The sequence below is a fragment of the Ixodes scapularis genome, unplaced genomic scaffold, assembly GCF_016920785.2.
Source record: "Ixodes scapularis isolate PalLabHiFi unplaced genomic scaffold, ASM1692078v2 PGA_scaffold5__190_contigs__length_132052651, whole genome shotgun sequence".
In the NCBI taxonomy this organism is placed as follows: Eukaryota; Metazoa; Arthropoda; class Arachnida; order Ixodida; family Ixodidae; genus Ixodes; species Ixodes scapularis.
The window spans coordinates 118,750,365-118,777,113 of NW_024609880.1; the positions used below are offsets into that span (position 1 = coordinate 118,750,365).

The following is a 26,749-nucleotide window of genomic DNA, read 5'->3' on the forward strand; positions in this document are numbered from 1 at the left end:
ATTAAAAATTCATAGCCTTTATGAATATAGATTGATTCTGAGTTTAAAATCAGAAAAAAGGAAACATTATAAATTGCTGTCAACTCTAGCGGCATTGACACCAAATCTACACGTTCACTTAACTAGACACATGGAGTATTGGAAGGTTGTTTACTGTTCTACAAACTATGGTAGGCAAATGTTGCGACATACCATACCAAAACTGTTAAATTTCCTTCTAGAAAAAGAAATTTGCATTGACTCTATCTCCTTCAAGGATTTGTGTTCTCTTTATATCGAGCAGTGATTTACCTCTCCCACTCAAATGATTCATTAATTTGTTTGTGCTATACAGAATGCACTCTTTTTGTGTTTTTTGCGTTTCTGTCTGCAACGACTGTGCTTGCCATCTCTTTATGTGACTAATGGCTGTTTTGTAATCTGGTGCATATACTATGCATATACATGTGTGTGTATATATGTATATATATATATATATATATATATATATATATATATATTTTCTTTTTTCCGCTGCAATGCCAATGTACGGGGCCGAGGGCTGGTCAAGCCTCCTTTGAGGCTTTTACCCTTTGCTCCACCATGCTTCAGGGAAAATGAACTATTATTATTATTATATCTTGCTGGTTATGTCGTTTGCAAGTAATTATGGAACAGAAATTCGCCAGGCATAAATCAAGACGCATAACTTTTGCATATTCCCGCAGGGTAAAGGCCGAAGGAAAATGGTAAATCTGATAATAACAATACACAATAGAGGACAATAAGAACGATACACGTAAGAATGCAAAGTAATTCTGACAAAGTTTCACAGACATGGATCAGGGGACGACAAAGAAGGATTGCTGGTGATCACAATATACTGTAAATGATATGGCGAACGAGCACCCAGTTTGATGCAGATTACTCTCTTTTTTTTTTTAATCCTCGCTTGCGCCTTTGGTGCGTTTCACGGTACCGTTTCTTTCATATCTTTTTTTTTTTTTCAGGGCGCATTTATTGACGTTAATATCAGTAGACCGCGGGAAGGGCGTCACTTTAAAGACTGCGGCGATCTGCAGGCGGGAAGCTGGAACTCCTCCTCAAGATAAATCTGGGCCGCGGGTCGCTTTTAAAGACCCCTGACCCAACACCTCCTAGACTAGGAAGGCCTCAGCGCTTACGAGTAGGGATACAAAGAGGGCGGAGACAGACCTATGCGTTTTTTAACGCTTTAAAACATTAGACACGAAAAGGGTACCTTCCTGAGAACGCCACGATCGGATGTTTTTGAACACGGCTTTTGTATAGGGGGGAGGTGCCTAAAATAACATTTAAAAAGTTAGCTAGTTAATCTGCGTTAATTAGCCAATTTGGCACATTGCATAAAAATAGCTTGACTTGGTCGATTGAACAATACTGGGTCTGTTTGAAACGCGTAGCGCACACCATGCTTTTTTAAAGTCTCGACGCAAAATAGCTGGAATACCCTGTGTGTCTATTTGTTTCGTTTGCTGTCAGAACTAAATGGAATCGGTGGTTTCCCCGACTCATTATTCTTCTATAGATGCGAGACACGCCACAGTGGAAGATTTTTTTAATCTCAAATTTGCATACATATGGCTGCTCCCTCACCACCCGACTTCAGTTGAGGATCACGAATGATAACTTTAGGAAATTGGCTCTTATTGCCCTCTTAGTGTGTTATTACAGGTTACCGGATCGTAAGCTCTAAACGCAGGCTTTCCACAAGTTAATATGAAGGCGAGAAGGCAATCGGGGGAAATCCGTTTAGCTACGATATCTTCAAACCATTCTTCAATTTCATATCGTAAGAATAACTTTAGCCTTCCTATTTGATAACCTGTCGGAGTACAGTTTTCGCGGATTCCAACCCAGTTCTTAATCTTCTTGATTAGTTCCTCTTCTTTTTTTGTAAAATCATCTTTCAGGCCATCCACTATACTTTTCAACTCGGTTTTTCTCAGCCACAAATCGCATCCTATGAAAAACAAAGAGACAACAATTAAATGTGAAGATCGTACAGACAGTTTTGGGCGACTGGGAGACTACTCATACGTGCTAAAGCAAGTAACTCCGAATGAAAACGAAAGTCAGTGGCAGCGCACAGGTGCTAGTAAAAATTTTAAATGTAAAATAAAAATTTCAGTTGCCAGTAAAGTCGTGTCCTGTGTACTACTCCCTCTGCTTGCCTCTGTTTTTGGCGCGTTGTTTTTGCTTTGCCTAATCACGTCATAACAGTAATCGTTACAAGGGTGAACAAGCTTTAGATAAGTAAGGTTTTTTTTGTGTGTTTGTAAACCCCAGAATCTTGTTGTTTCAGCACACGACATGAGAAAACATAAAATTTAAATTTAATGGTATCCATTTTCTCTTGAAGGTGAGAGGCAAGAATAGCATTGAATAATTTTATTTTATAATTAGAGCTCAGCTTACTATTCTGACACAGCGTTTCGTAATTATATTTGTACAATTTTTAAAACATTAATTTTTCGCGTTTTTTTAGAGATTTATTTGTATTGTGTCTAGACATAACCAAGGCCATATACTAGTTGTACACATTTCTACAGACACATACACATTCATGAAAAAAAAAACACAAAATAACAGAACACTAAAAATCCGAACACTAGTGTTAATAAATGTGGAAGGTTAGCACACTTTTTAAGTCCATCTCACTCCCGAAAATGTCAACCACCACACTCAGTGCATTATAGTTGCTCTGAATTCGTAAAATGGGGGAAATGAACACATGTCTTGTTTGTATAGAGTGTGCTGTGGAGACAACACTTCACGCGAGGGACATATATAAGCAACAGTGAAACAAGTCTAGGGCGACGTGTTTTGTTATGCACAGTGTTCTACAAAAACGCATAATCTCGCAAAACTCCGGCGCCAGTGTTTGCAAGTTTAGCCGAAGTAACATTCACTCGTAGCTAAAAGAGGGACCGGTGGTCGTAATCACGGTCGCACACAATACGTGCCAACTTTCTCTGCACCCCCCCCCACCCCACCTCTTCTCACTTTAGCTGAGTGATGGAAAGGAAGTGACCTCCTCTCCAGCGTTCACTATGCTGAAGGGAGAAGATTTGAGAGGAGTTTCCCCTGTAGGCAGTTCCAAACTAGAGTGCCGAACTAGTGTTACGAACGCACATGAAGTGGAAGTTGGTCCGTCTTCTGTTTGTACGTACACCAGGCAAACATCACGGCTTTCCTCCTTGCCTCATCCGATTTCCTGTGACTTGGGCGCCTATCCATCTGTTTCTGCCTCGCCCTCGTAACCTTTCCTTTCCTGTTTTCGGGGTAAGACTTAACAGCAGCGGAGGCCTTGCGCGATTGGCGGACAGTCAGCAGAGCGTGTGAGTGACCGTCTGAACCCACATGATGAGCATGCACTATGCCTCCGTCAAGGAAAGAAACGGACAGTAGCAAAGAACAAACTTTCCTCTCGGAAAAAAAAAAGAAAAAAAGAAAGAAAAGAAAACGGGCGGATGCAGATTGACACATTTCATATGGCGGAGAAGTGTCGTTTCGCGCGTCGTGGAAGTGTCCTGTTTGGACAGCCCTTTACACACGAAAACAAACCCAGAAGTCGCAGGCAAGAACTAACTGAATTTATGACATGATTAAGAAATTAACCAATATAAACTCGTCAGTCAGGTAAATATTCCCGTCGAAGTGGTTCATTGTATAGTTTATAAAAAATTTAAAAAATAGGCGCACGATTCTTTTGTTATTAAAAAATAAGTTATTTTTTTTTCATACTCTTTGGACGTAATTCCTGTAGAACCCAGCATAATGAGATAGCAGATTTGTCCTCCTGCAGCAGCTCGCAATCAACATGTGATTGAATCCGTTATAATATATTAATATCATGAGCGAACTGAAGCAACTTTGTATGTTTTACACAAAGAGAGTGATTAATGCTAAACATGTTAACAAGTAAGGGTCCGATAATAGAACCTCGAGGAGCGCCAGATGATATATTTGATTTCAAAGACCCGTAAAGATATGTCTGAAGCAACAAATCTACCGCCCAATGCGACTTTCCGATAGCTTGTGCACTAAAAAGTTATGGGGCACGAGGTCAGATTCATTACTCAAATCAAAATAAATGGAGTCGACCTGCCCATGGTATGCAAATATGGGGCCAACGTGTTTTAAATACTTTTAGTTTCAAAAGTTTTAGCCTCAAGAAAACCGTGTTGCGATTCATCTAATATTTATTCGAAATAACTAGATAGCTGCACTTCTACCACGCTCTCAAACAGTGTTGAGAATGCGGTCAGTATACATGATGCTTGATTTTAACTTGAACAGTCATATGTAAAGCAAAAAAAAAAACACGTGAAAGGTGCACTAATGCTGTCTGTGGGGATGAGTTCTAAAACTAAGGGGCTGATATTATAGTGGGCTAAACGTCACAAAAAGTCAGACTATCAACTAAAACTTTTTAGGTAGCTTTTTAGTTAGTTATAATTAAAGTATGTTTCAAATTAGAAACCTGCAGAACGTCATTCGAAAACTACTAAATTTTAAAATTTATATGGACGTATTGCACAATTAAAGTGCGGGGGTGCGCTAAAGTCAGCACTTGTGCGTCACCACCTGTGCAACAAGTGTAAGGCTGGCGATGCGAAACATGGGTGAATGTGATCCGCGAATCCCAGCAACAAACTGTAGTAGACATTGTTTCACCATGGCTTGTCGCAGAGCGAAAACTACGGCACCTTCGAACCAATCAGAGTTACGGCTGTGAAGATTGACAGCCCATTAAAAGCCGGCGTAAAGCCTTAATTCCCCGCAGGGAAATTGATCCCCTTAGCGTCATACTTCCGAAAACTGCGAGTGCTGCCATGTTGGGGCATGTTGCAAAGGTGGACTGGATACGGGAAAGAAGGCAGCGATAAAAAGTGGAAAGCGCGAAGTGCACGTCGGGCCTTTAACAAAGACACGGGGGCGAGAGCGAAACCCAAGCAGATGGAGAAGAGGGGAAGGAGGAACTGCCTCCTTAAGCCGAACCCTCTTGTGTCCCAGACGTCAGAGATGTCGCCCTGGGAAATTAGCCCGTCACTCATATTTTGTTCAGAAGCGGTTTTTTTCTCTCTCCTGCTCATGGCATTGACAGCACTGCGCGCAACTAGGACTAGCAACTGGTAAAGTCACGTGTCTAGCTTCGACGCGCTGATTGGTTCACTCGGACCGTAGCCTTCGCCGTTCGCCAAGATATGGTGAGACGGTGTATAGATGCAGATTTTTCGATCGCCGGGAGGCTACGATCGCCAATGGTGTTTCTTTATAAAATAAATCTCCATGTTATCGCCTACGCGGGATTTTCACATTTAGGTATTTATTGGCTGAGGCGATGCATAAAACATCTATTAAGCTTTTTCTGCACTAGTGCCTACTTTTCATTATCAATCAAATGTAGATAATTCGGAGAGGCCTTTTTTATTTGCAAGTCTCCAACTTAGCATCAAATTACGTTCAAAGTACGTCTCACGAAAATTCTTAATGTATTTAAAATCGCACACGATACTAACAGCGTAATGCATTGCAGTCCAGTGAAGTTAGCTTTTTCGTACAGAATTGGACAAATGTTGATTGGGCATCACACTGGGCACTGTATGGAACACTCCTTTTTAGTTGGAACAAAACTTTGGTGCCGAGAGTGCCCGTATTTTCATGGACGTACCAATGGATATAAGCCTTTGAGGCACCGACGATTATCAGCGAGTTTAAAGCACGACCTCAGTAAATTGAACATGCCACATAACGTATGTTTTATCTTACACATTTAGTACGTGTCTACGCGCAAATATAAATAAAAGCAACGCAAACTAAATCTGTCAAAATACGCCTCATATACAGCTTGTTTTATTCTAGATTCCTGCGATAGGCAACTTTGATTTATCTGTTTCTTCTTCCGCTATAATGCAAACTGTACTGCTTTCCTTATCACTTAAATTAGCGGAAATCAAGACAGTGTCACATTAACCGTGCTAAAGTTTCAAAGCCCTTACCTCCCTCGGCTGCGGGACTCCTGAGAATGTAACATTGCGGCTCGTTGTATACCACATACATGTCCATATACTGAGGATTTTCCGGAGTAGGGAAGAAGCTTTTTAGGAGATTTTCGGTTAAATCAGAATCTCGTGTACTCGGCTGAGGCTTCGCAGCAACACCTGCGTGGGAAAATTCTTTTTACAATGAAACTGGTAAATACCACAAAACCAAAACTGCTCCACGTTTGTCGAGCATGAAGCCTGAACTTACCCCTATCAGGAAAGGGAGTACCTTTGGAATAGCAGGTAGAGTTATCATACTGAGCGTACGTGTAGCTTCCTGGGGGAACTGGAGTAGCACTTGGTAGTGTTCCTGGTTTTGGGGTACAAAAACATTGTATCGCACTTTCAAAATAGTTTAGACGATTAGGCAGCTGAAATCTTCCCAGTCTGCACACTAATACTGACCTGGCAGTGAAGAAAATCCGCGAAGTAACTAACTACAACTGTGTGCGTTACTGTAACTAGTAATATTTCTTGAAACTAAATAAGCTAGAATAAAAGGCTCGTAACTATAATTTGGTTGCAACTTGTAACTTGGCATAGTTACAATTAATTTCCGAATTTTAACTTTTGAGCATCATCACCGAACCCTTTAAATCTGCAGAAGCACCTGTAGGTGAGAATGCTTGACATATTACTAGATTCATTTTATCTGACCTTCGAATTTAGGTAATTTTTAGTGACATATATAAAGCCTGGCTTAACTGAAAATGACAATAAGTTATTCTTGCGGAGCCTCCTGGTCAGCACTTTTGGAATTGAAGCAAACCGGTTGCCACTTTTAGAAATTTGACTCATGAGACGATTGTCTGAAACAGGCTAACATAAAACCGCAGCGTAGTAAACACAGCAAGTACGAAGATGTTGAAGAAAACCCGCTAAAGCTTCTTTGCTGCAGATGTTCTCCAGTGCAGAAAAAAATGACATAGCGTATTTAGATTCAAATAGAGCGAATCTTTACAAGTTTTAATGCAAGGGTGCCAGCGAGCTGCTTCGGAGCTGCTATGTTTAACCGTAGAGAGTTGGGAAAAAGAAAGACAGGATAACCCGAATCTCTAAACACAGCTGAAGTTTCTTTTACGAAAGACAACCTTAAATTCACAACCAAGAGAAAGAAAACCAAACAGACCAAAGGAAGACATGGAGGACAACGGTGACGGCACGGGTAACTAACCAGAATACACGTATCGAAAGAGGGTACACGTCGACCTCCAAACGAGATTCAGCAACAAAGAGATGATAGATTGCACCGTGCGACGGACAGAAACTGAGGACATAGTCAAAGTGAAAAAAACCAAGAATCACGAAGCAACAAAATGAACGAGGTCAACCAACTACCAATGGAACCGGAATGAAACGGCTGTAATTAAGAGACGCTTTCACGCAGTTGTCTAGAGAAACGAACACGTCACTAAATCAACAAATGTGCCCATGAAAAATAAACGAGTATTTCACTCAACGGTTGGAACAGTCCCTTTCCCTGTAGACTGCTTCAGTATTTTTTCATACGACGACACAACTGCTTCAGATGAGAGACGATTCGCTAACTGTGAACCTTCGGATTTGTTTTTCACCGTTCGTTTGTGTTCAATTGAGTTGTGATTAAGAGACTTAGCCTTCTGACCCACATAGCAAGAACCACACTTCACAGGAATATTGTACTTTACACCCAGATCGCAATCCACGGTAGGGCCCCTGATTTTTGTTACAACCTGCCTTCTGTGACGAAAAAGGTGCAAGCCGCTCGAGCAGAAAATCTGGTTTAAAAATAGCCGAGGCACAAAACTTCCGCGCTGCTGCCTTAGTTTAATGGAGACATGAAACTAATACAAGCAACCCTAATTTTCTCTGCTCGGACGTATTTCGGGAAGTCAGAATTTGTCAGCAAACGATGGATGACCGAAGACACGAACTCCCTCCTGTAGTCCGCGAAGAAAAATATTGTCACCAAATGACGAGGTGAAGAAACACGGGATAAGTAAGGAAACTGAAATGTTTAATGGGGCGAATTTGTGCCCAAAACAAAAAGGAAAGAGACGATAACAACAGAGCGTCGCGGGCGTTGAAGTCGGCGTAACATCAGCATCGAACGCATGGGGCGAGACTGACTGCGGTTGACCACGCAGAGCCCCTTTTGCACGCTCGTGGGCTTCGGGAACAATCGGCGGAGAAGGTTCGGCGCGTAGAACATTCTAAACTCGAAACATCAACGTGGCTCCCGAGTTTACCAGAGCACCACATTACTGTGTCAACAAAAATTTGTCCCCGCGGCCAGGCATCACACCCTGGCTTTTCGCGCGGAAGGCAAGCGCGATAACCGCTAGGCCACGAGCGCGCTGCCAACTTAGTCAGCTGCTCGCGCGGCGATATACGAAGCTGCTTTTTTAAAACTGGCGCCCAAACGATGATAACAAGGGAACTTGAGTGACTCCGTTAGCAAACTCTTGACAACTCCCCGCGTTACTGAATGACAACTTAATCTAAAGTGCAATGGCTCCCCCTCTGCTTCCCCACTCTCCAGGGTTACAAATGTCACCTCTGAACAGATATGTTTTTGAGAACTAAACGGCGCGTCGCCAGTGAGAGCACTTTTGGCCATACGTCACGGTATTGCTTACAAGTAACTGCAACGTGCAAAGGAGCCCCCAGTAAGATCAAGCAGAGCGCCAACCGAGGTTTTTTTAGGGGCCTAGGTTGTTCAGAGTCTCTTGGTTTCACATATGCTACCTGGAGCACGCTTCTGACTGGTGTGTTTAGCCTCCTTTCTCGCCCATAGATACGAAGTGGTCCCGAAGTAGAAACAGATGTCGTCACAGAAGCCGGAGTGTCATGCTGTCAGATGTCGCGATCCTGGCGGTTGATCGTAGGAATGCTGGCAAAAAGCACGAGCGAACGCGAGCGCCGCTATCGTCGCGGCGTCCCAACTTCTGGCTACCGAAGCTTCCATGGACTGCCACACTGGAGGGCGATCTGCAGTAGAACAGGCGATTGCCACATTTTCCACCGCTGCTGGGACATTTCCAGGTTCGCGGCCGGCGACAAAACGACACTTCTCTGAGGTCATCAGGCGGAAATCAAAGGAGCACTTTTTTGATGCGGTAAACACACCGTCCTGAGACGTGTTCCAGACGCCATTATTCCACTGGAGATCAAGCGAAACGGTGACTGCCGCTGTGCTGAGGCTTACGGGAGGCTCCATTTCACCTCCGAGCTAGCTTCCAACACAATTGCGCTTCGGGTGTGAAGAACTCCGATGTAATTCGGTTAACAATAGTGAATTTACGGGTGGTTGGTTGTTGACCGACATGATAAAAAAGTAGCAGAAAAAAGGCGAGACACAGAAGAAGCGAAACACAAGACGATGTTGCGTTTGGGAGGTGACGATCTCAGTAGCGGAACCAGGAGTGGGGGTTGTGGCTCGCTGATCGCATAACCCCGAAGAAACAGACCTGGAATGGGATTTCTGAAGTATAACTCTTATGTACAGAATCAATATACAGAGGGCATGGTCGACTGGTTAATCTGTGTCTTCGAGCTTCCTGAGGCCATGTGATATAGCCCTCCGAAAGCGGGAAGGCCCGCTGAGTGAAAGGAGCCTTCCCAGGAGTTCGAGTGTTCACGTGTTGTTCGAATTGCGGGGCGGCTGATGCAATTGCGCTGTGTTCTTTCAGCGAGGAACAGATGAAACATGCCGTAGCCGCTCTTGCCATGCTCCGGTGTCTGGTCCAAGGTGTCGACGCTTTTGCCGTTCGAACTAAAACACAACACCGACAGACCCACACATACAGACACACATACCTAAACACGCACACCGGCGTTTTTTCTTGCAAGGGCTGGCGTTCCCAGATCATTTCGTGGCTTACGGAAGACTTTCTCTTTGTGTTTAGAGTCCTCAGCGAGGGCCACCATTGACCCGGTGTCTCAAGCGGTGGTCTCGGGGGTTTGAGCGTGATTCTGCCTAGCGACGTTGACCCGCGCTAAGCCGAACGCGATAAGAAGCTTTGCTACCGTTGACGACAGGTGAAGGCCTACTCCAAGACGGAGCCAGGAAGATAGTCGCAGCAACGATCGAGCGCTAACTTGCAACTAAAATGTTTATTGAAAAAATGCACCAAGCAAACGTATCGCACGCACGTCACAGCTGTCTTGAAGAGTAAACGGTACCCAGCGTTCATACAAAAAACCGACGAAGTTATTTTAATAATTAAAGGTGGCAATAGAAATGCTGTATTTATTAATGCACGTGCACTACAAAATAAACATCATCATAACGTAAGGGGAAGGGCGCATAAAGTTCATGAAAAACAAACCGCTATATGAAAACATATTTGGTTACCCTATGCTACCAAAAGCCACAAAGGGCTTAAACCCGACCGATAAAATCGTACTTTTTTATCAAATGAAAATATGCGATTTAATACACGAGCCTTGTTCACAATGGTGTATCAGAGCCGCTTCTCGCATCTCCTTTTCCAACCTTCCTTTACCACACCCCGCTACATGCACGCCGTTGAAAAGAGGTGAACATCCGTAATCTTTGCATGAATTGGCAGCTGTGAACCAAAACTATTGATAAGTGAGGCGGCGTGTTCTCTAAATATGTCATTAAGACAGCATTCGGTTTGAGCTATATACAGCCTACCACAACTGAAATGCATTTTATGAACTACTTCAGACGCAAACGGCAATGTTACTGGTTGAGACCCAAAACGGGGCTTAGGATTGGTCCTGCCCGGTGACGTGGTATTGTGTTATATTCAGCAGTGCCCTTTTGACAGAACCTTACACTTCAAATCAGGCTGCTACTCTGCTGCTCTCCTTTAGTGTTATTTGCCTCTTAGTTCTCGGCAGTTTATCTGTCGAGTATTGCGTGGTACCAGAGATAGTGTGCTCACAAACGACACAAGCTGGTATTTAATGCCAAAGAGATAATGAAGTCTCAAAGAGGAAGGTGGTACCTATGCTCCAGGTGACTTTTTCAGGCTTGGCACTGATAGAAAATAGAAAAACCTAAGGTTGAAACATCAAATGCATTTCTTCTCAGGTTACCTGAGCTGAAATACCTTTATAAACAGTTAAATTGCTCATCACAAAAAATTACAAAAGAAAATTATGCGTTTATGATGAAAACGTCAGTCTAAGAAAGAAAGAAAATATTTGTGAAATGTTTTTGTTATCTTCGGGTGTAATTTATTTTCTTTAAAATTGCCTTTTCTAGATCTAGCTTAATTCTTGCCCTATGGGCATTCGACTTCACATTAAAACACAACATTTCTGGAGTGCAATTATAATTTTTCTTTAAAACATTTCCTAATGAAGTCACTTTTTTATAAATTAGGAAACGCAGGATACTGTAGAATCGGTCTATAAGGCTCAAGTTTTTGATGTAAATATATTTAATAGGGGGCTTAAATCGCCCTAGAAATTGAAATCATCTTGGACAAAAAGTTAAAAAATTGACCCTCCCAAACCGGATCCTCCCTCCCCTCCGAGTGTTACGTACCTTTCAAGCTTGCCCGTATAACGTTTTCAAGCGGGTAGTCAGTTTGACTTAGAGCTCTCACTTGTACTGTGGTATTCTCGCTGAAATATATATATAAAAAAATTATTACGAACAAATTAAATTTTAAAATGTATATATTGTTGGCGCCTCGTTTTATTGCACGAAATTTGGTCGTAGCAGGACGAGGACACCTTGGTTTTCTTCCTGCTCTAACGCCCCTCTTTCTTCCTCAGGCAGTGTTTCTTTGCAATACGAGCTGGAGGACGAGGCCTGTACCTTTCCCCTCATACGCCATCACTAGTGGCCCCACGCAACGCCGCTTGCCTCGAGTGAGCATCACCGCCTGCGCCTCTCGCAGTATCTCACAACCAGCGTAACCCTAGCACGCGACGACGGCCTAAGATGGATCCATCTGGCGCCCTGCGGTGACTCGCGTCGAGCGTCAGCGTATTTGCCGCCTAAGGCGGCTCGGGGATCCACAATGACGTAGTACGCCGGTGTTGTCTCCTTGCTCTACGTGCGCAAGCGCGTATATGTAAGCACGCGCTTACATATACTCAGAGCATTGCCGCTTCTCTTAGGCTATCTCCTTCTCGTGCTGTCCACTCCCTCCTCTTGAGAGGCGTTGTGAAGACTGCGGCGCACTCAGTGGGCGCCTCCTGGCGCAACCCGCGCATGTGTGCGATACGCAGAGGAGGACAGCACGTGGTACATCGCTCTCCTGCTCATGTTCACGTCTTTCCATTTGTTCGCCGTGATTCAGTGATGGGTGAATTAAAAAAAATAAAGCCGTTTACAACTCCCTGTAACACCGAATTGGAGCGCAGCTCTTGAGGAGGAGGCTGGGAGGGTACTGAGGAGAGGGCATACCCTTTCTCCCTCCTTCTCACATCGTCACCCTCCGTCACGTGGCCTCACGTGGCCCCCGTGAGGTCACGTGACCCCCTGAGGTTAGGTGACCCCCCCTGAGGTCACGTGACTTCACGGTTACACCGACGCCGACGGCTACGGGGACGACGGCGCCGCTCAAGCCGGAAACGGGCGCATAAGAGCTGCGCTCTAAAATACCTCGCTGTAGACGTTTGCAAGTACGGCACTGGGCGCCGCCATCTTGCTGCTGGTATGGGCAGATCGACTGATTGTCAAGCACTGCTGAGGCGTTTCCACGGTTTCCAGACTGGTTCGCAAACAAGATGGCTGGGTCGATGCCAACCGCTGTTCTCTTCCTATCGGACGGTAGCTTGCGCCACCTAGCCGAGAAGTTAAGAACCAAAAGCATGATTTCTTTACTTCGCCAATTTGCTTTCCTTCTACAATTTCGTAACTCTTACCAGGCGATGTTGGATATCAACAAGGCGTTTTTCATCCACCGTGGCCAGACTAGCTTTCGAAGCGTGGCCGCTTGCAAACGTCTATATCACGCGCTAATTGTTCGACCGAATAAATTGAGTTTTTCTGACTGCCTGAGAGTAATATCATGCTTTTAATTGGTTCGTAATGTTTTCTTCTTTTTGCCATTTGTACCTTACTAATTGTGATTCTGTTCAACTGTTTGACACCGACACATTGCACCAAACAGTCTTTGTGTCTGCTAAAACAATTTGCGCGCAAGACCAGCCGCTTTAGCGATCATAAAGAAAAAGCCTTAAAAATTGCAAAAGTTTTTGCAGTTTCAAATACGATTCGTTGCCTGCCAGCGCAAACCGCTTCCCCAACTATACTCTACGAGGGTGCCGCCGCCTGTCGGCGCCTTCAGCGAGGCTCTTTTTGAGGACATTGCGGACGACGGACCAGCCACCGAGGAGCGAGCCAAAGACAGTGATGGTCGTCGCCTGTGAGCGCGCAGGCGGACTTTCAAGAGGGTCGCATCGCAGTCATCGGCAGCCGTGTCACACCCGTTTAAACAGCTTCACAGTGCGGTCCACACCGTCCCTCTATCAGTCGCCGGCCTGCCTTCACCACACTGGGGCGTCCGAAAGCTCAAGCCGGTGCCGACCTACGTTACGTCAAAATAAAAATAAAGCGTAACCGTTGCCGTTATTTAAAAGAATTGACGCACGTTAGTTTAGCGTAACTTTTTTAATTATGAATTACCGCGTCTTACTCTTTTGACATTACAAGTATGCATATGCATATGCGTACGCAAAAAAAAAATTAAGTCAATCCAGAAATTCAATTTGATGACCACATCTTTTTTTACTTTTGCACCTAACTACTAACAAAAAGAAACGAAAAAAAAATCGCAAAACAAAATATTTAGACGCTTTGTCGCTTAGAGACACGAAAATACTAGAGTATAATTTTGCTCAAGTCTTGGGAAGATGTTTAACGAGTAAGGTAACAGTTACCTATTAGTCGGAATAAGTAACGTAAGTACGTTACGGGTTACTGTTTTGAATCAGTAGCGAGCACGTTACAACGTTACCGATAAGAGTAACGCATTACCGGTAACACCATTACAAATAACGAGTTACCGGCAACACTGCTTATGAGCAACTTTCGAACTGCCGTCAAGTGCGCTCTACAAGGTGTATCCTACTCTGACGTTTACCCAACACTTGTTGCAGTCCACGACTCTTTGAATGCATAAGCACTGCGCCATGTTTTAATAAAAAAAATATATAAGGAAACGAGGGTTAGTTTGCGTTTGGGTAATTGCGGCTATTTCAGCCGCCATCGGTGATAAAAAAAAGGTTTTTGGGTGCGCTGTATGCGAGCTGCTAAAAGCTTAAGATAACTCGGCGAATTTAGTGCTGCGAGGAACAAGGTACATGCCCTCGTGCGCTTCGCTAAACGGCTTCATTTAAAAAAAAAAGAAAAACGAAACTTATCAGAAAGTTGTTTTATTACTTCACCAACTTTATCATTTGCCAAAGGTCTCACCGGCCACCACAGTTAGCGCTCAATTGATGACGTCATATACAAGAATTTTGCCGACAATTGTAAGAAAACTGGAAAAGATTACTATTTTTAGTTTTTTTTTTTTTTGCTACCTTTTCAAACAAATTACACAGTGGCAATATTCAGGAAGTAACCTTGAAAGGTGTAAGTCTCCCTTCTGCTATCTTTATGATCGGGATGAAGGTTTCCTGCCGGCTCTGTTTAGTATGAAGTGGACTATATCACATGAAGCCGATAGAATTCCCGTTGCTTTTCTCGAAAGAAAATTGGCGTCTTTAAACCATGTTTTTTTTTTCTGCTTAATGGCTTTATAAGAGCACGTGAGTATACGAAAGAGTTGAAAGTGACATATCTTTAAGGGCGATATACAAACTTTGATGGAGAATTACCGCCCCATATCAATATTGCCTGTATTGGGGCACCTTTTAGGAAAGCAACCTATTTTTAGTGATGACTAGATTTTTGTACAACCACCCCATGATATCCAAATCACAATAGGCTTCTGTACCAGCGAACGGTACGCTGCTGTTCTTAGTTGACGATGAAGATTATTGTTTTTGGGCGTATCCAAAGCCTTTGATACCGTTAATCACTCTATTCCGCTGCGTAAATAATAAGTTTGAGTTTTGGACAACCGTTTATTCACTATTGTCAGATATGTTATCTGGACTATCACCGCGTGTGCAAGTGCGTCGGGAAGTGAATAACCTTTGTTTTCTGCTTGCGGAGGTTCCACAGTGTTCTGCGCTGTCGCTCCTTTTATTTATACTTTACGAGCTATTGGGACCAAAATAAGCCGTTTTTGTTTGAGATCTGTTCAGGAATGATAGAACACGTACAGACACACGACGAACATCTGGATGCTATCTTTTTAACGCTGTCCGGATGGTCCGATCAGTTCGTAAAGTCGGCTGTGTCTGGACATAAGGTAAAACGAAGTATAACATTTATGTCGACGACCTTGTTTCTCTCATTTCTGGATGTATGTGTTATCAAAACACTGACGACACTTTGCTGGTTTTTTGGCATATAAATTTTGACAGCGTCCTTAATAATTTAGAAACTAATGCCAATAAGGTTAAGCATAGGCCTAGGCATGTAATCTTTTGAAGGTGAATTCGGCGAGAGCTAAGTTAACGCACTTCCGTAATCCTCTAAAATTCGGTTTCATAGACATGCCCTTTTTCTTGCTCGGTGTAGAATATGTCCGGTATTTGTGATCGTATTCATTAGGTCGGTGGCACAAAGTACGCAGGGCTTATGTTTCAACACGTATACTGGAATGAGTACATGGCCCTCAACTGTGGTGCCTTGCGAAATGTGTCCTTTCTCTTATATAATATTATAATCTTTGTTTTCTTTGGCGTCCCAAAAATTCTAGATCGTGCCTTGGCATACAGTGTAGTCAGGTACGGGGTGACTGTGTTAGCTCACGGTGCAGGGCTGCGGCATGCCGAAGTGGACAATATTCGCAATTTCATTTTGAAAAGTGTGGCATATTATTCGGTTTTCTTTAACAGCACGAATATTCTCAGCGATATCGAAATGTCAAATTTTTATTCCTTATTCCGGAAAGCAGTCGTACTCCAGTATTTTTGAACGTAGAACTATCTTTTCGTATGAACCGTCTCGCCCTTTAAGACAGGCCGCCCATTTCAAGCGTCCTCGCCGTTTCACGTGGTATGGGATGGGAACTCGTGCTTATTATGTTGCGGATATTTTCAATCAGCTCCCAGCGTCTGCCTTCCTTTTAGATTCCGGTAAAAAACTAAAAAAAATGGCTCTGCTGCTTCATGTCGGACACAGTGTTCGTCTGATTTCCGGTTTTGAATCAGACTTGAATTCAATGTTTTTCTTGGTGTTGAATTTGTTTTTGAATCAGCCTTGGAATCAGTGTTTCTATTGATCTTTAGTGAACTTGTGGAATTTGATTTCTATTGTTTTATTGCTGGCTTATTTTTTGGTGACTTCCCGGGTGGGATCCCACAGGCCAATATAAAACTTGCCGGAGCCGTCAGCCCTCCTTAACCACGACGTTTGCAATAAATAGTATTAAAAAGATATTTTCATAATTATAATATAGTTAAAACTTTATGTCTGCAATAATACTAATTATAGAAATTAGAATTATATTTATAAATGACAAATACTCTTTGAGATCTGGTGTCACCTCCGGGGCCCCTAAGAGGTCGGTGCTGCGGCCTCTATTTTTTTTTTTTTTCAATAACGTGTCAAAATTTTATCTCTAATTCTTTAGTTTTGCCACATGCATATGATATTAAGATATTTCGTGAAATTGGCAGTGCCAGTGATTGCAGGGTGCTTCAGAAGGATGCCTGTTTATTCTATAATTGGTGTATGACAAATAACCTCATCTTTAATAAGGCAAAAACTAAAGTTATGTGCTACACGAGAAGAGCGCACTGCAGATGTTTTCCCTACAGTATTCACTCAGAGGCTCTAAGTCGTGTTAGCGAAGTTGGAGACCCTGGTGTGATATTTGTTTCTCCTCTCCGCTTTGACGCTTCGACGGCTCTCAGAGCAAGCATGTGAAACTCTGAATTATGTTTACCTTATTTAATCATTTACACTTTACATAATTGACACCACTGCCTGTATAAACACTCGATTACCTGTCTTTATATATCTTAAATTGTTCTTTCACTCATATGTTGTGTTTCTTCTGCGGAAGTAAAGGGGAGGTGGGGGCTTCGTTAAGTAGCGACATGCTGCTTTTTTCCCTTTCTTCCCCTCTCAGACGGAAAGGAAATAAAATTGATTGATTGATATAGATCACATGAAAATGTCCGCCATGCATACTCTGGGTGTTGCCGATAGGATGTCTATAGAGTATTTTCGAACCCGAGAACGTTCTTTGTTCTCTACTGCCCGTTGGCTTGATCCCATCTGGAATACACCTGGGTGGTCTGGAACAGTGTCTGTCCCAGCAGTAATTACTTCAGGCTGGAGCGAGTGCAAAATAAATTCCTGTCAATCTATAGACGTAGGTATTGTACTTTCGCGATAACTCATGTATGTTACGCAATGATTGTTTAATAAGAGCCCTAGCCGAAGGAAAGATCCATCAATGTAACCCTGTTTGGCAGTCAATGTTTTCCAGTGGACCGCTGACTGTGCCTGACTGTACGTCAAGAATGTCTGATTGGTCAACAAGTTACTCTGACCGACAGTCAAACTCCAGTCAGACTCCACTTGTCGGCTTTCTGATGGTTTCTTGGTGGCAGTCGGCCGCCGCGAAATGCCATCAAGATGTCTTGGTGGCGATTCTGATTGTACATCTATTGTCTCTGACTGTACGTCAAAAAGCTTTGACGTGCAGACAGACGTACGGTCAAAGGACGTAAAGTTCGTTCGGATACCACTATTTCATCGAATCTATGAATACGAAAAATAATTTATGCACAAGAAAACGATTTCGAGACATGAGCCCATAAAAGCGCTGATGTTAGAGATATCACACGCAGCCGACCGACAAACTTGATCAGAAGCCCGCCGAAACGCATCCGAACACGCCACTTCGCTTCGCCCATAGAGGCTACGCCGCTTCGCCGACCTTTCATGAACGATCGCTCTCGACTCGTTTTGTTTTCCCGCTTGCCCCAACCTGTCGATCCTGCCCGGGCTGTACAATGTCTTATGTTTCAGTAGAATTTGTACTCGACAAGACCCAGCCTGTTGTGAGTTCCGACGATGTAAGGGACTTTAGCAGTGTAGTTGAAGACGACAAAGTGTACCAGGTCTGCTGGGCCGGTGACGCGCGAACAAAGGGATCGTTCTACGACGCGAAAGTACTCTACATGGCAGGTGAGTAGAACTGAAGTATGGCGAGTGATGTACGAGTGCTTTTCATAACATGCTGAAGGTTTAACTGCATTTGCAGCCGAAGCCTCTCGTATAAAACAAATGGTCAAATCGAGTTTCCAAAGTGATGGCATAGCATAGGAGTTAAGGTGTCCGATTTGTACGCAAGGTTCGATACGCGGTAGTCCTGCTTTTTTTTCTTTTTTTTTTCTCAAACATTTTGTTTTATCGAGGCATTTGGCGATATTTATGAGTGCGTATAGCTTTACTCTTATATAAATGCTGCCCTTGTTGATGAAATTCCTTTGGCAGTGGCAGTCAGACGTCATCTGATGGACCATCAAATGACGTCTGATGGTCCATCACGTTCCACCAAGGCTGCTGACTGGCAGTCAGTGTCAAAAAATTACGTATCTTGATGGAATTTTCAATGGGTACCTTTGTCTAGCTTACACCAACGCCGTGAAAAAGCTGATCTCTCATTTTGTGTACATAATCCAGTGTTTCGTGTGGGAAAGACCTACTATGGTCTTGCCAGTCACCTGGATATCTTTTCTGGAAGTAAAGACATTTCTTTTTAATACCTGTGTCTGCTGCATGACTCCAAATAATACTTTCGTGGAAGTTTGTCGTTGATGCTGGTCCTTAATTCCGCTGAATATGAAGGCGTCGCTGTATTTTTAGGCACATATCTCTTCACTGATTGTATTGCCGATGTGGAGCTTTACCTCATTATAAAAGTGTTTAAGTTTCGTCCTAATTTTTTATTTGGTTATGCATTTACCACTTCATGTGTGTTAGGTATAGAAAGTGTTTGGGTGTGCTAGTACTAAAACCGGAGGGTCGTTTCTAGGCACCAAAAAAAGACGATCCTTGATTCTTGATTATTTTTAATATTACTATTATTTTTATTATTATTATTATTGATATTATTAATAATATTAGCAAAGTACTTACAATATTTGTTTGTTTAGATTGTAAAATTTGATTCTGTAATTGGCAGTTTTGTTAATTTTGTCTTCGATATTTGCTGTTGCGTGAACACATCTCTCAGAAGGAAGAACTTGGGTGCGAAACATCAGGAAGTAGGTATTTTTCGACGTTTCTTCCAGGACCTGCAAACATCGAAACGAAACATGTCATTATCTATCCCATTATTACGACAAGAAGGATGGTAGGGTCAAATAAAAAGGGCACTCACTCAGATTTAAGCATTCGTACACTGTCGACGGTAAAAATCAGGCAATGCTCCACTTTATATTACAGCCAAGTAACGCTCATGCACGAAGCAAGGAGCAAATTGAAGACCTGTATCTCTTACATTGGTTTCAACATGATTACAACGTAAATGTGGACGGGTCGATGAATTACTGACAAGCGCGTATTTGTGTGGCCGTACAACATAAATATGTTATATAAAAAAAATTCTGCAAGGACGTAACGGATCTTAAACATCTCTAGGATGCACAAAAAAGGTACGATTTCTCCGCAATACTAAAATGTATAACCCAAAATTTAATTTGCGTTCAGCCATCTCACGTTTCTAGGCAATGACAGCTAATGAGTGTCTAGTACTTCTTTGATTATGCTTACTCCTAGTCTGGACTTTTGTTGTTTGTTTCTTCTTTTTGGGTAAGAAATTAGTATGGTAGTTCAGAAAATGCTCGGGCGATAATGGAAGTTTTTTTTTTATTTCGTGCTCTTTTATTTGGCGTTTATTACGGGTGTCTATGTCAATTTTATGGGCGATCTTGTGTACAAGAAATGGTTATCGGTCTTGCATTATCGCACTTGCAGCAAATAATCTTGTCTCTGGGGCAACATGGAACGGTCTGCCGAACGCAGGAAACTACTCGCACGTGTCGCTCCTGCTCTGGTCCGCACATCCGCGATGCAAAAAGACCACTCGCTTTTTCTTTTTCCTGGGTCTAACTTTATCTTATTTGCTTCAGCCTATATTGACTTAATGCATGGGGCCGTCTTTGCTTTGGACGGAGTGGTTGGACCGGACCGGACTGGCTCTTGAGGCCGATTACCACAGGCTTATTCTACAGTGGGCAAACTGCATATGATAAACTGTGTCTGTGGCGGCCATCCGCTCGTGCGTGTTACTACCGAAATCGCAAATCTCCCTTTTTTTTGTAGTTTTTAGTATGCTTACTAGGTGGAGCAAGCAGTAGCCCAGTTTCATTTCAGTTTGTTTTTAGAGCGCAGCTCGTAGGGGTCCGTTTCCAGCCTGAGCGGCGTCGGCGTCGCAGTCGGCGTAAGCGGGGGGGGGGGGGGTCACGTGACCCCCCCCCCCCCCCCGAGGACACGTGGCCCCCCTGAGGTCACGTGACCCCCCGAGGTCACGTGACCCCCCCCCGGAGTCACGTGATCCCCCGAGGTCACGTAACCCCCCCCCCCCAAGGTCACGTGACCCCCCGGGGTCACGTGACTACCCGGAGGTGACGTGACCCCCCTCAGTACCCTTCCCTACTCCTCCTCAAGAGCTGCGCTCCAATTCGGCGTTACAGGGATTTGTAAACGGCTTTCATTTTGAGTTGGTAAGAAGCAAGGCCTTCCCGCAGTAAGGAAGTTTCTCCAGGGCGTCAAGTCCAAGCCTAATACCCCATTCACACGGCCAGCATAAAGATACCTTTAACATAGGTCCCTTTGCAATCGGCGAATCAGCCCGAGCTTTTAGAGCGCAGCTCTGAGGGGCCCGTTTTCAGCCTGAGCGGCGTCGGTGTAACTGGGGGGGTCACGTGACCCCCGAGGTCACGCGACCCCCCCCCCCCGAGGTCACGTGACCCCCCCCCCGAGGTCACGTGACGCCCCCCCCCCCCGCGAGGTCACGTGACCCCCCCCCCCCCCCCCCGGAGGTCGCGTGACCCCCCTCCCCCGAGATCACGTGACTTCCCCGGGGTCACGTGACTACCCGCAGGTGACGTGACCCCCCTCAGCACCCTTCCCTACTCCTCAAGAGCTGCGCTCCAATTCGGCATTACAGGGATTTGTAAACGGCTTTCCTTTTTTTATACGTCCACTTACTGTGTAAAAAAAACTATAACCACTATGACTAGTAGGAAAGTTAGCACGCACTAAAATGGCGCTGCTAACGCAGCCACTCAGTTCTTTCGCTGCCTCTTTCAAAGACCGATTCCTACGAGGAAAGCCGCGTTTCCTGCATACGCACGAAGTGCTGATGGATACGCCGGAACCTCGCGTTCTCGTGTCTAACGCTGCTTCTTGCGTGAAAGAGGTGAGAGTTAGTGTGGGGAACGGAGCGATTCGTCGTCGCTCACGGAAACCAGAGGCTTTGTTTCGTCAAATATTTAAAGGGGTAGGGAAACAGAATTCCAGCGTTCATTTTCTAGCTTGAATGTGTAGCATGTTGCACGGTAACCTCAAAAACACCAGTCTTCCGTTGAAAAGCACAAGAAAAGTTATTTTAAAGCTAATTAAACGATATTTCGATGTGCACCTCGTGAATGCATGCGGAGCCTATTTGGGGGGTAGTCAAGCAACGTTGTGAAAGCTGTTACGTAGTCGTGACGTAGCAGATTCCTTCGGAGCAGCGCCGCTCTTTGACATTTCAACATTTTCCTTTTCAGCTTTCCTCCTAGCTTAACTCACAAATCGCGCATTGTGCCAAACGGCCCAAGAAAACGGAAAGGAAGGACTCCCCTCTTTCTCGGACCCTCGTTCGTGCAACCGCAAACAACCATTCTCCCCTTAGAAGATTAGCCTGTCCCTCAAAATCGGACATAAGTTGCTTTTCCCCACCCCGTTCAGCCCTAAGCTGACAGTGTTGTGGAAGCTACGTGCTCCTTTGGCCAGCCACACGCTCGTCACCCCACGGGTGCTTCGAACGGCTCGGTTATAACTAGGGCTCCGTGTTTTCGGATATATCCGGAAAACTCCGAAAAACACCCGCCGGTAAAATTTTGGTCAATTCGGATTTATTCAATAAACTCCGGGTATTTGTGTGGCAATGCCACCCCCCCCCCCCCCCCCCCCCCGGGCAAAAAAAAAAAAAAAGTAAAAATCTCTTCTTTTTTTTTTTTTTACAGTTTGATTAGCCCAGAGCCAATGTTCCTGAAAAAATTCCACCATAATTATCTTTCAAATCTCGCACCCTTCTCAAAAGGGGTCTTGCCGCTTGTCTCTTCAAGGTTGATTCAGGGCAGCAGGTCGTTCGTTGTACATTCGGGTCACGATAAAAGCCACTCTTTTGGTTTCCAGTTTAGGCCATGCGATTTGTGATTTAGAGAAAGGAAAGTGTATGTTTTTGTAACAGTGAAAGCTATGGACCATAGGGATTGTATAAAATTAGGAAGAGGGGCAGTTCAAACTCTCTATTACCTCCTTAACCACACCACCTCGCGCGGCCGCGGGCTAGATTGATGGAATACGATGGGACGACCACGAGCTTCCTAGCGACTACCTCCGGGAGCTTATTGATTTGGTGTGTGACTTCTCTTGTGGATAAATTAGTATTGCCAATGACAATGGCACCAACGCCAAATTCAACTGAAGATATTTCAATTGATACAAGCGCGTTTTTTTTTATCTGACATACGTTTACATTTGGTTATTATTTATTGTTAATAGGAAACAGAGCGAAATTAAACTCCGAATTTCCGAGAATCGGGAATAAAAAAAATATAAACTCCGATAAACTCCGAATCTTCGGCAAAAAATAAACTCCGAAAAACACTCTCCGAATTTGACGAAAAATAAACTCCGAAAACACGGAGCCCTAGTTATAACGCGCTGAAGCTATTGACACCACCACAACGCTGACAACGCCAGCAAGGGCAAAGCTCATAACAATGCCTGCCTTGCTACTCCACGAACGCGGGAAATCTTTTCTTTCTGTTTTTGTTTGCGTCGGATATTCCATGTCGCATCGCGCTCTCAGTTCGCTTCTCTTCGAGCGCTTGCTCGAGTGCACCATTTGGAAGGAAAAATATAGCCAGTCGTTGAAAATACAAACCTGCGATTATCAATTACGTTTATTATCCGTCATGCTTGACTCATTTCCGAACGGAATTTGAATATTTCAATTTTTGTTTCCGTACCCCTTTAAGCCCCCGGGCAACAACATATTTTATTTAGAAACTATGTGGTCTTGGTGAAAATGCAGCCGGCATGAGGTCCCGAAGGTCTTCTGAACCGTTATGCCAATCAGAATTTCTGTACAGAGAAAGACGTGACTTGATGCAGTCTCTTCCACTGTCGTCCAATCTCCGCACTGTATACGCTGTCGGTCGCGTGGGTGGGTGCCTGCGGCGGTTTTGCGCGCACGGAAGACTAAAGACTAGGCTTTCATGCCGGCGAAAAAACGTTTAAAGCGCTGGGCCTCCACTCCTAGCTCCCGCCTCACGTCAACTGGCCTCCGTTTTACGAGGACATCGCAAGAAGCAGCCTATAGATCCTTTCAGGCAACATTTCATGGGCGCCGCCATCTTGACGTCACGTGACCCTGCCGCCATAGCCGCCCTTCAGTTTCTCGCCGCTCCTCCGCGTTGTGTGTGCACCAGCCACTACCGGAGCTTTGTTTTCGCGTTCTTTTACGGCCCGCGTTGAAATCGTGTGTTTTCTTTAGGTCTTTTCGATATTTCGGGCTTTCATTTAATCATTTGATATCTATATTTCAACATAGCTCTTGTATTTTCTTATTTGTGAAATGGAATCGGACAGCGAATGGATCGACAATGCAAGATTATGGCTTCAGAGACCATGTAAGTTCATCTCATTCTAACGTTTTTCTCGCTAATAAAGGGCAGTCAACACCATTGCGACATATGCAAACTTCAACTGACGCAGTAAGGCTATCCAGTCGTGCTTCTCGCTGCATGTGCGCGCTCGTTTCCGTAAAGCCGACCCGCATGTAAGCGATTTTGCGTGCGACGGGACGAGCGACGGCGACAACGACGAGAGTCAGCGACGAAGATTTTTCACTGTGGCCTGTTGCATCGCTCGGATTTTTGGATTTTTAGAAAACGTCGTTCACCGTCTTGGTCGCTTCCTCCCGTCGCTTCCATGCGGTTTGCCTCGTCGCGCGACTGCCCGAGCGACAGCGAAGCGGGTCACCGTCGCTTGTCTCGTTGCTCGCCAAATCGCTTGCATGCGGTTTAGACTTAATATCGAGGCGCCAATGGTTCAATGCTGTGTGCATGGAAATTAATTGAGTATCAACCGCATGTAAGCGATTTGGCGAGCGACCAGATAAGCGACAGCGACCCGTTTCGCCGCCGCTCAGTCAGTCGCGCGACGAGGCAAACCGCATGGAAGCGACGGAGCAAGCGACCAAGACGGTGAGCGACGTTTTCTAGAAATCCCGAAAGCGAGCGATGTGACGGGCGACGGTGAGAAATCTCCGTCGCTCGTCTCGTCGCTCGCTAAATCGCTTACATGCGGGTCAGCTTTACGGAAACGAGCACGCACATGCAGCGAGAAGCACGACTGTGATAGCCTTACTGCGTCAGTTTCAATTCACATATGTCGTAATAGTGTTGACTGCCCTTTATTAGCGACAAAAACGTAAGAATGGGATGAACTTACATGGTCATTGAAGCCTCATAATCTTGTATCGTCGACCCATTCGCTGTCCGATCCCAATCCATAAATAGAAAATACAAGCGCTACGTCGAAATATAAATATCTAATGATTAAATGAAAGTCCTAAATATCGAAAAAACCTAAAGAAAATACAAGATTTCAACGCGGACGTAAACGAACACGTAAACGAAGCTCCGGTAGTGGCCTGTGTAGCACACAACGCGAAGCAACGGCGAGAAACTGAAGGTCCGCTATGGCGGCCCGGAAAGCGCGCGAAGGGCGCGCCCACTGGTGGCAGCTCGAGTGACTGACTCGCTGAAAGCGTCTATAGAGATGTGGGATCGCGGAAGGAAGTACACGTTCAAAGGAGTTTATTTTACATAAGACCTCGCATATAAAAAAATACAAGAAGCCATACCTGCCCGCCCTGTTCCAACCGTTTGCGCGTCCAAAGGTGTCGATTTTTGCTAACACTGCACTCTTTCTGCGCCCGCAACAACCGCGCTAAGAGTCTGGGCGAGCAGAGCACGAGGTGGCACTAGCTGTCTCGTGAACTGGCGTCTGCCTCGTATGAACTAAAGTCACGGCGGATCATGGAACTAGAAGCGGATCCGCAGCCGGAAAGCGGATCCGCGCGTACTCAACCGCAAAGCGGCTGGGATCGAGTGGTGGGTTTTGTGTGTTTATGTCTCTTTTTCCGCTACCCGAAACTCGTAATACGTGCGGAAAACGACAACCCGCAGAAAATCTTTAGAGTGCCAAAATAGCTCTAGTTTGGCTTGGGATCTCGGATTAAAGTTGACTTTGCCCATGTTGAAATAACCTGAGACTGGAGTAAAGAAGGAGCGTGAGAACATAGAAGAGACAGAAAAACAGACAGGACGACGTCTCCAGCTCAGCTCAATGACGTCGTCCTATTTTCTGTCTCTTCTACGTTTTGATGTTTCTTCTTTACCCCAGGTCAATTCAACATGGTTGATAATCACCAACTCGCCTGGAGAGGAGGAAGGGGAACGAGGTATCCTAATCGGGGCGAAGAAACGATCTGCTAAAACTCTCTAATACCACGTGAAGCCGGAAGCTGAGGACGCGGTCGCTGGAACGCCCCCAAGGGAGACCAAAGCCACACCAGGCCGATTTTGGTCCCAAATCAGACCTCCTTTCCGTCCAAAAGAGTCTTTAGGTTTCGGTCAACGTTGGGGGCGTGTCCTTCTAAACCGGAAGTTTCTCCCGGATTCACCTTTGGTGGCGTCATGTCACCTCCAAAAAACCCCAATGATTGAAACTTTAGCGCACTACGAAGCTTCCTACCTGCTCCAAGTATTTCTAATATTTACTGATTTAGCGGTTTTCGTCGTTCGATGACATTCAGAGGATCACCGACTCGAATCATATAGTTATCTTCAATCATTAAAAAGTTTATCAACATACGTTTGTTAAATAACTGATTTATCGTGATAATTATCGACCTATATAATATGTCTCATCGACCGTATAACTCAGATATAAAGACCTTATTAGTGTAGCTTTCATGTCTTTTTCTAAAACATATATGAAAGTCCTTAAAAAACGGCCCGTATTTCTTAATCACATACCTGCCATGCATCTTGCACGGGCCCAAGTTCTGCGTTGTTGAATGTAGGGTTGTTTTCTGGGTTTTTTATGGTCATATTTCTCGTCCAGGGAAAGCTGGGTGACCACCAGCCCTCCGTCGTAGGCAACACCATGGTCGCGACGACGCACGCCAACATCACAGCGTACTGCGGGCCCATTGCAGAGGAGGCTATCCACATTCGCTGCTGCTTCTAGATCGACTGAACACTGCTTCATTTATATAAGAGGTTTGTATTGTTGTTTTTTTTGTTTTTTTTGTTTTTAAATACAGCTGTACCGGATCGTAGCTGAC

The 26,749-nt window shown here is 44.5% G+C and overlaps 1 protein-coding gene across 1 annotated transcript; it reads right to left on the bottom strand.

Annotated features, from left to right (window-relative positions):
- Positions 1-1,664: 1,664 nt before the first annotated feature.
- On the bottom strand, positions 1,665-26,636 carry LOC115315245. Its single transcript, XM_029974460.2, has 6 exons — positions 26,439-26,636; positions 19,252-19,409; positions 11,572-11,651; positions 6,277-6,378; positions 6,024-6,185; positions 1,665-1,981 (listed from the first exon to the last, which is right to left on the bottom strand). The coding sequence occupies exons 1-6, from the start codon at positions 26,634-26,636 to the stop codon at positions 1,665-1,667; spliced, it is 1,017 nt and encodes a 338-aa protein (XP_029830320.2).
- Positions 26,637-26,749: the final 113 nt, after the last annotated feature.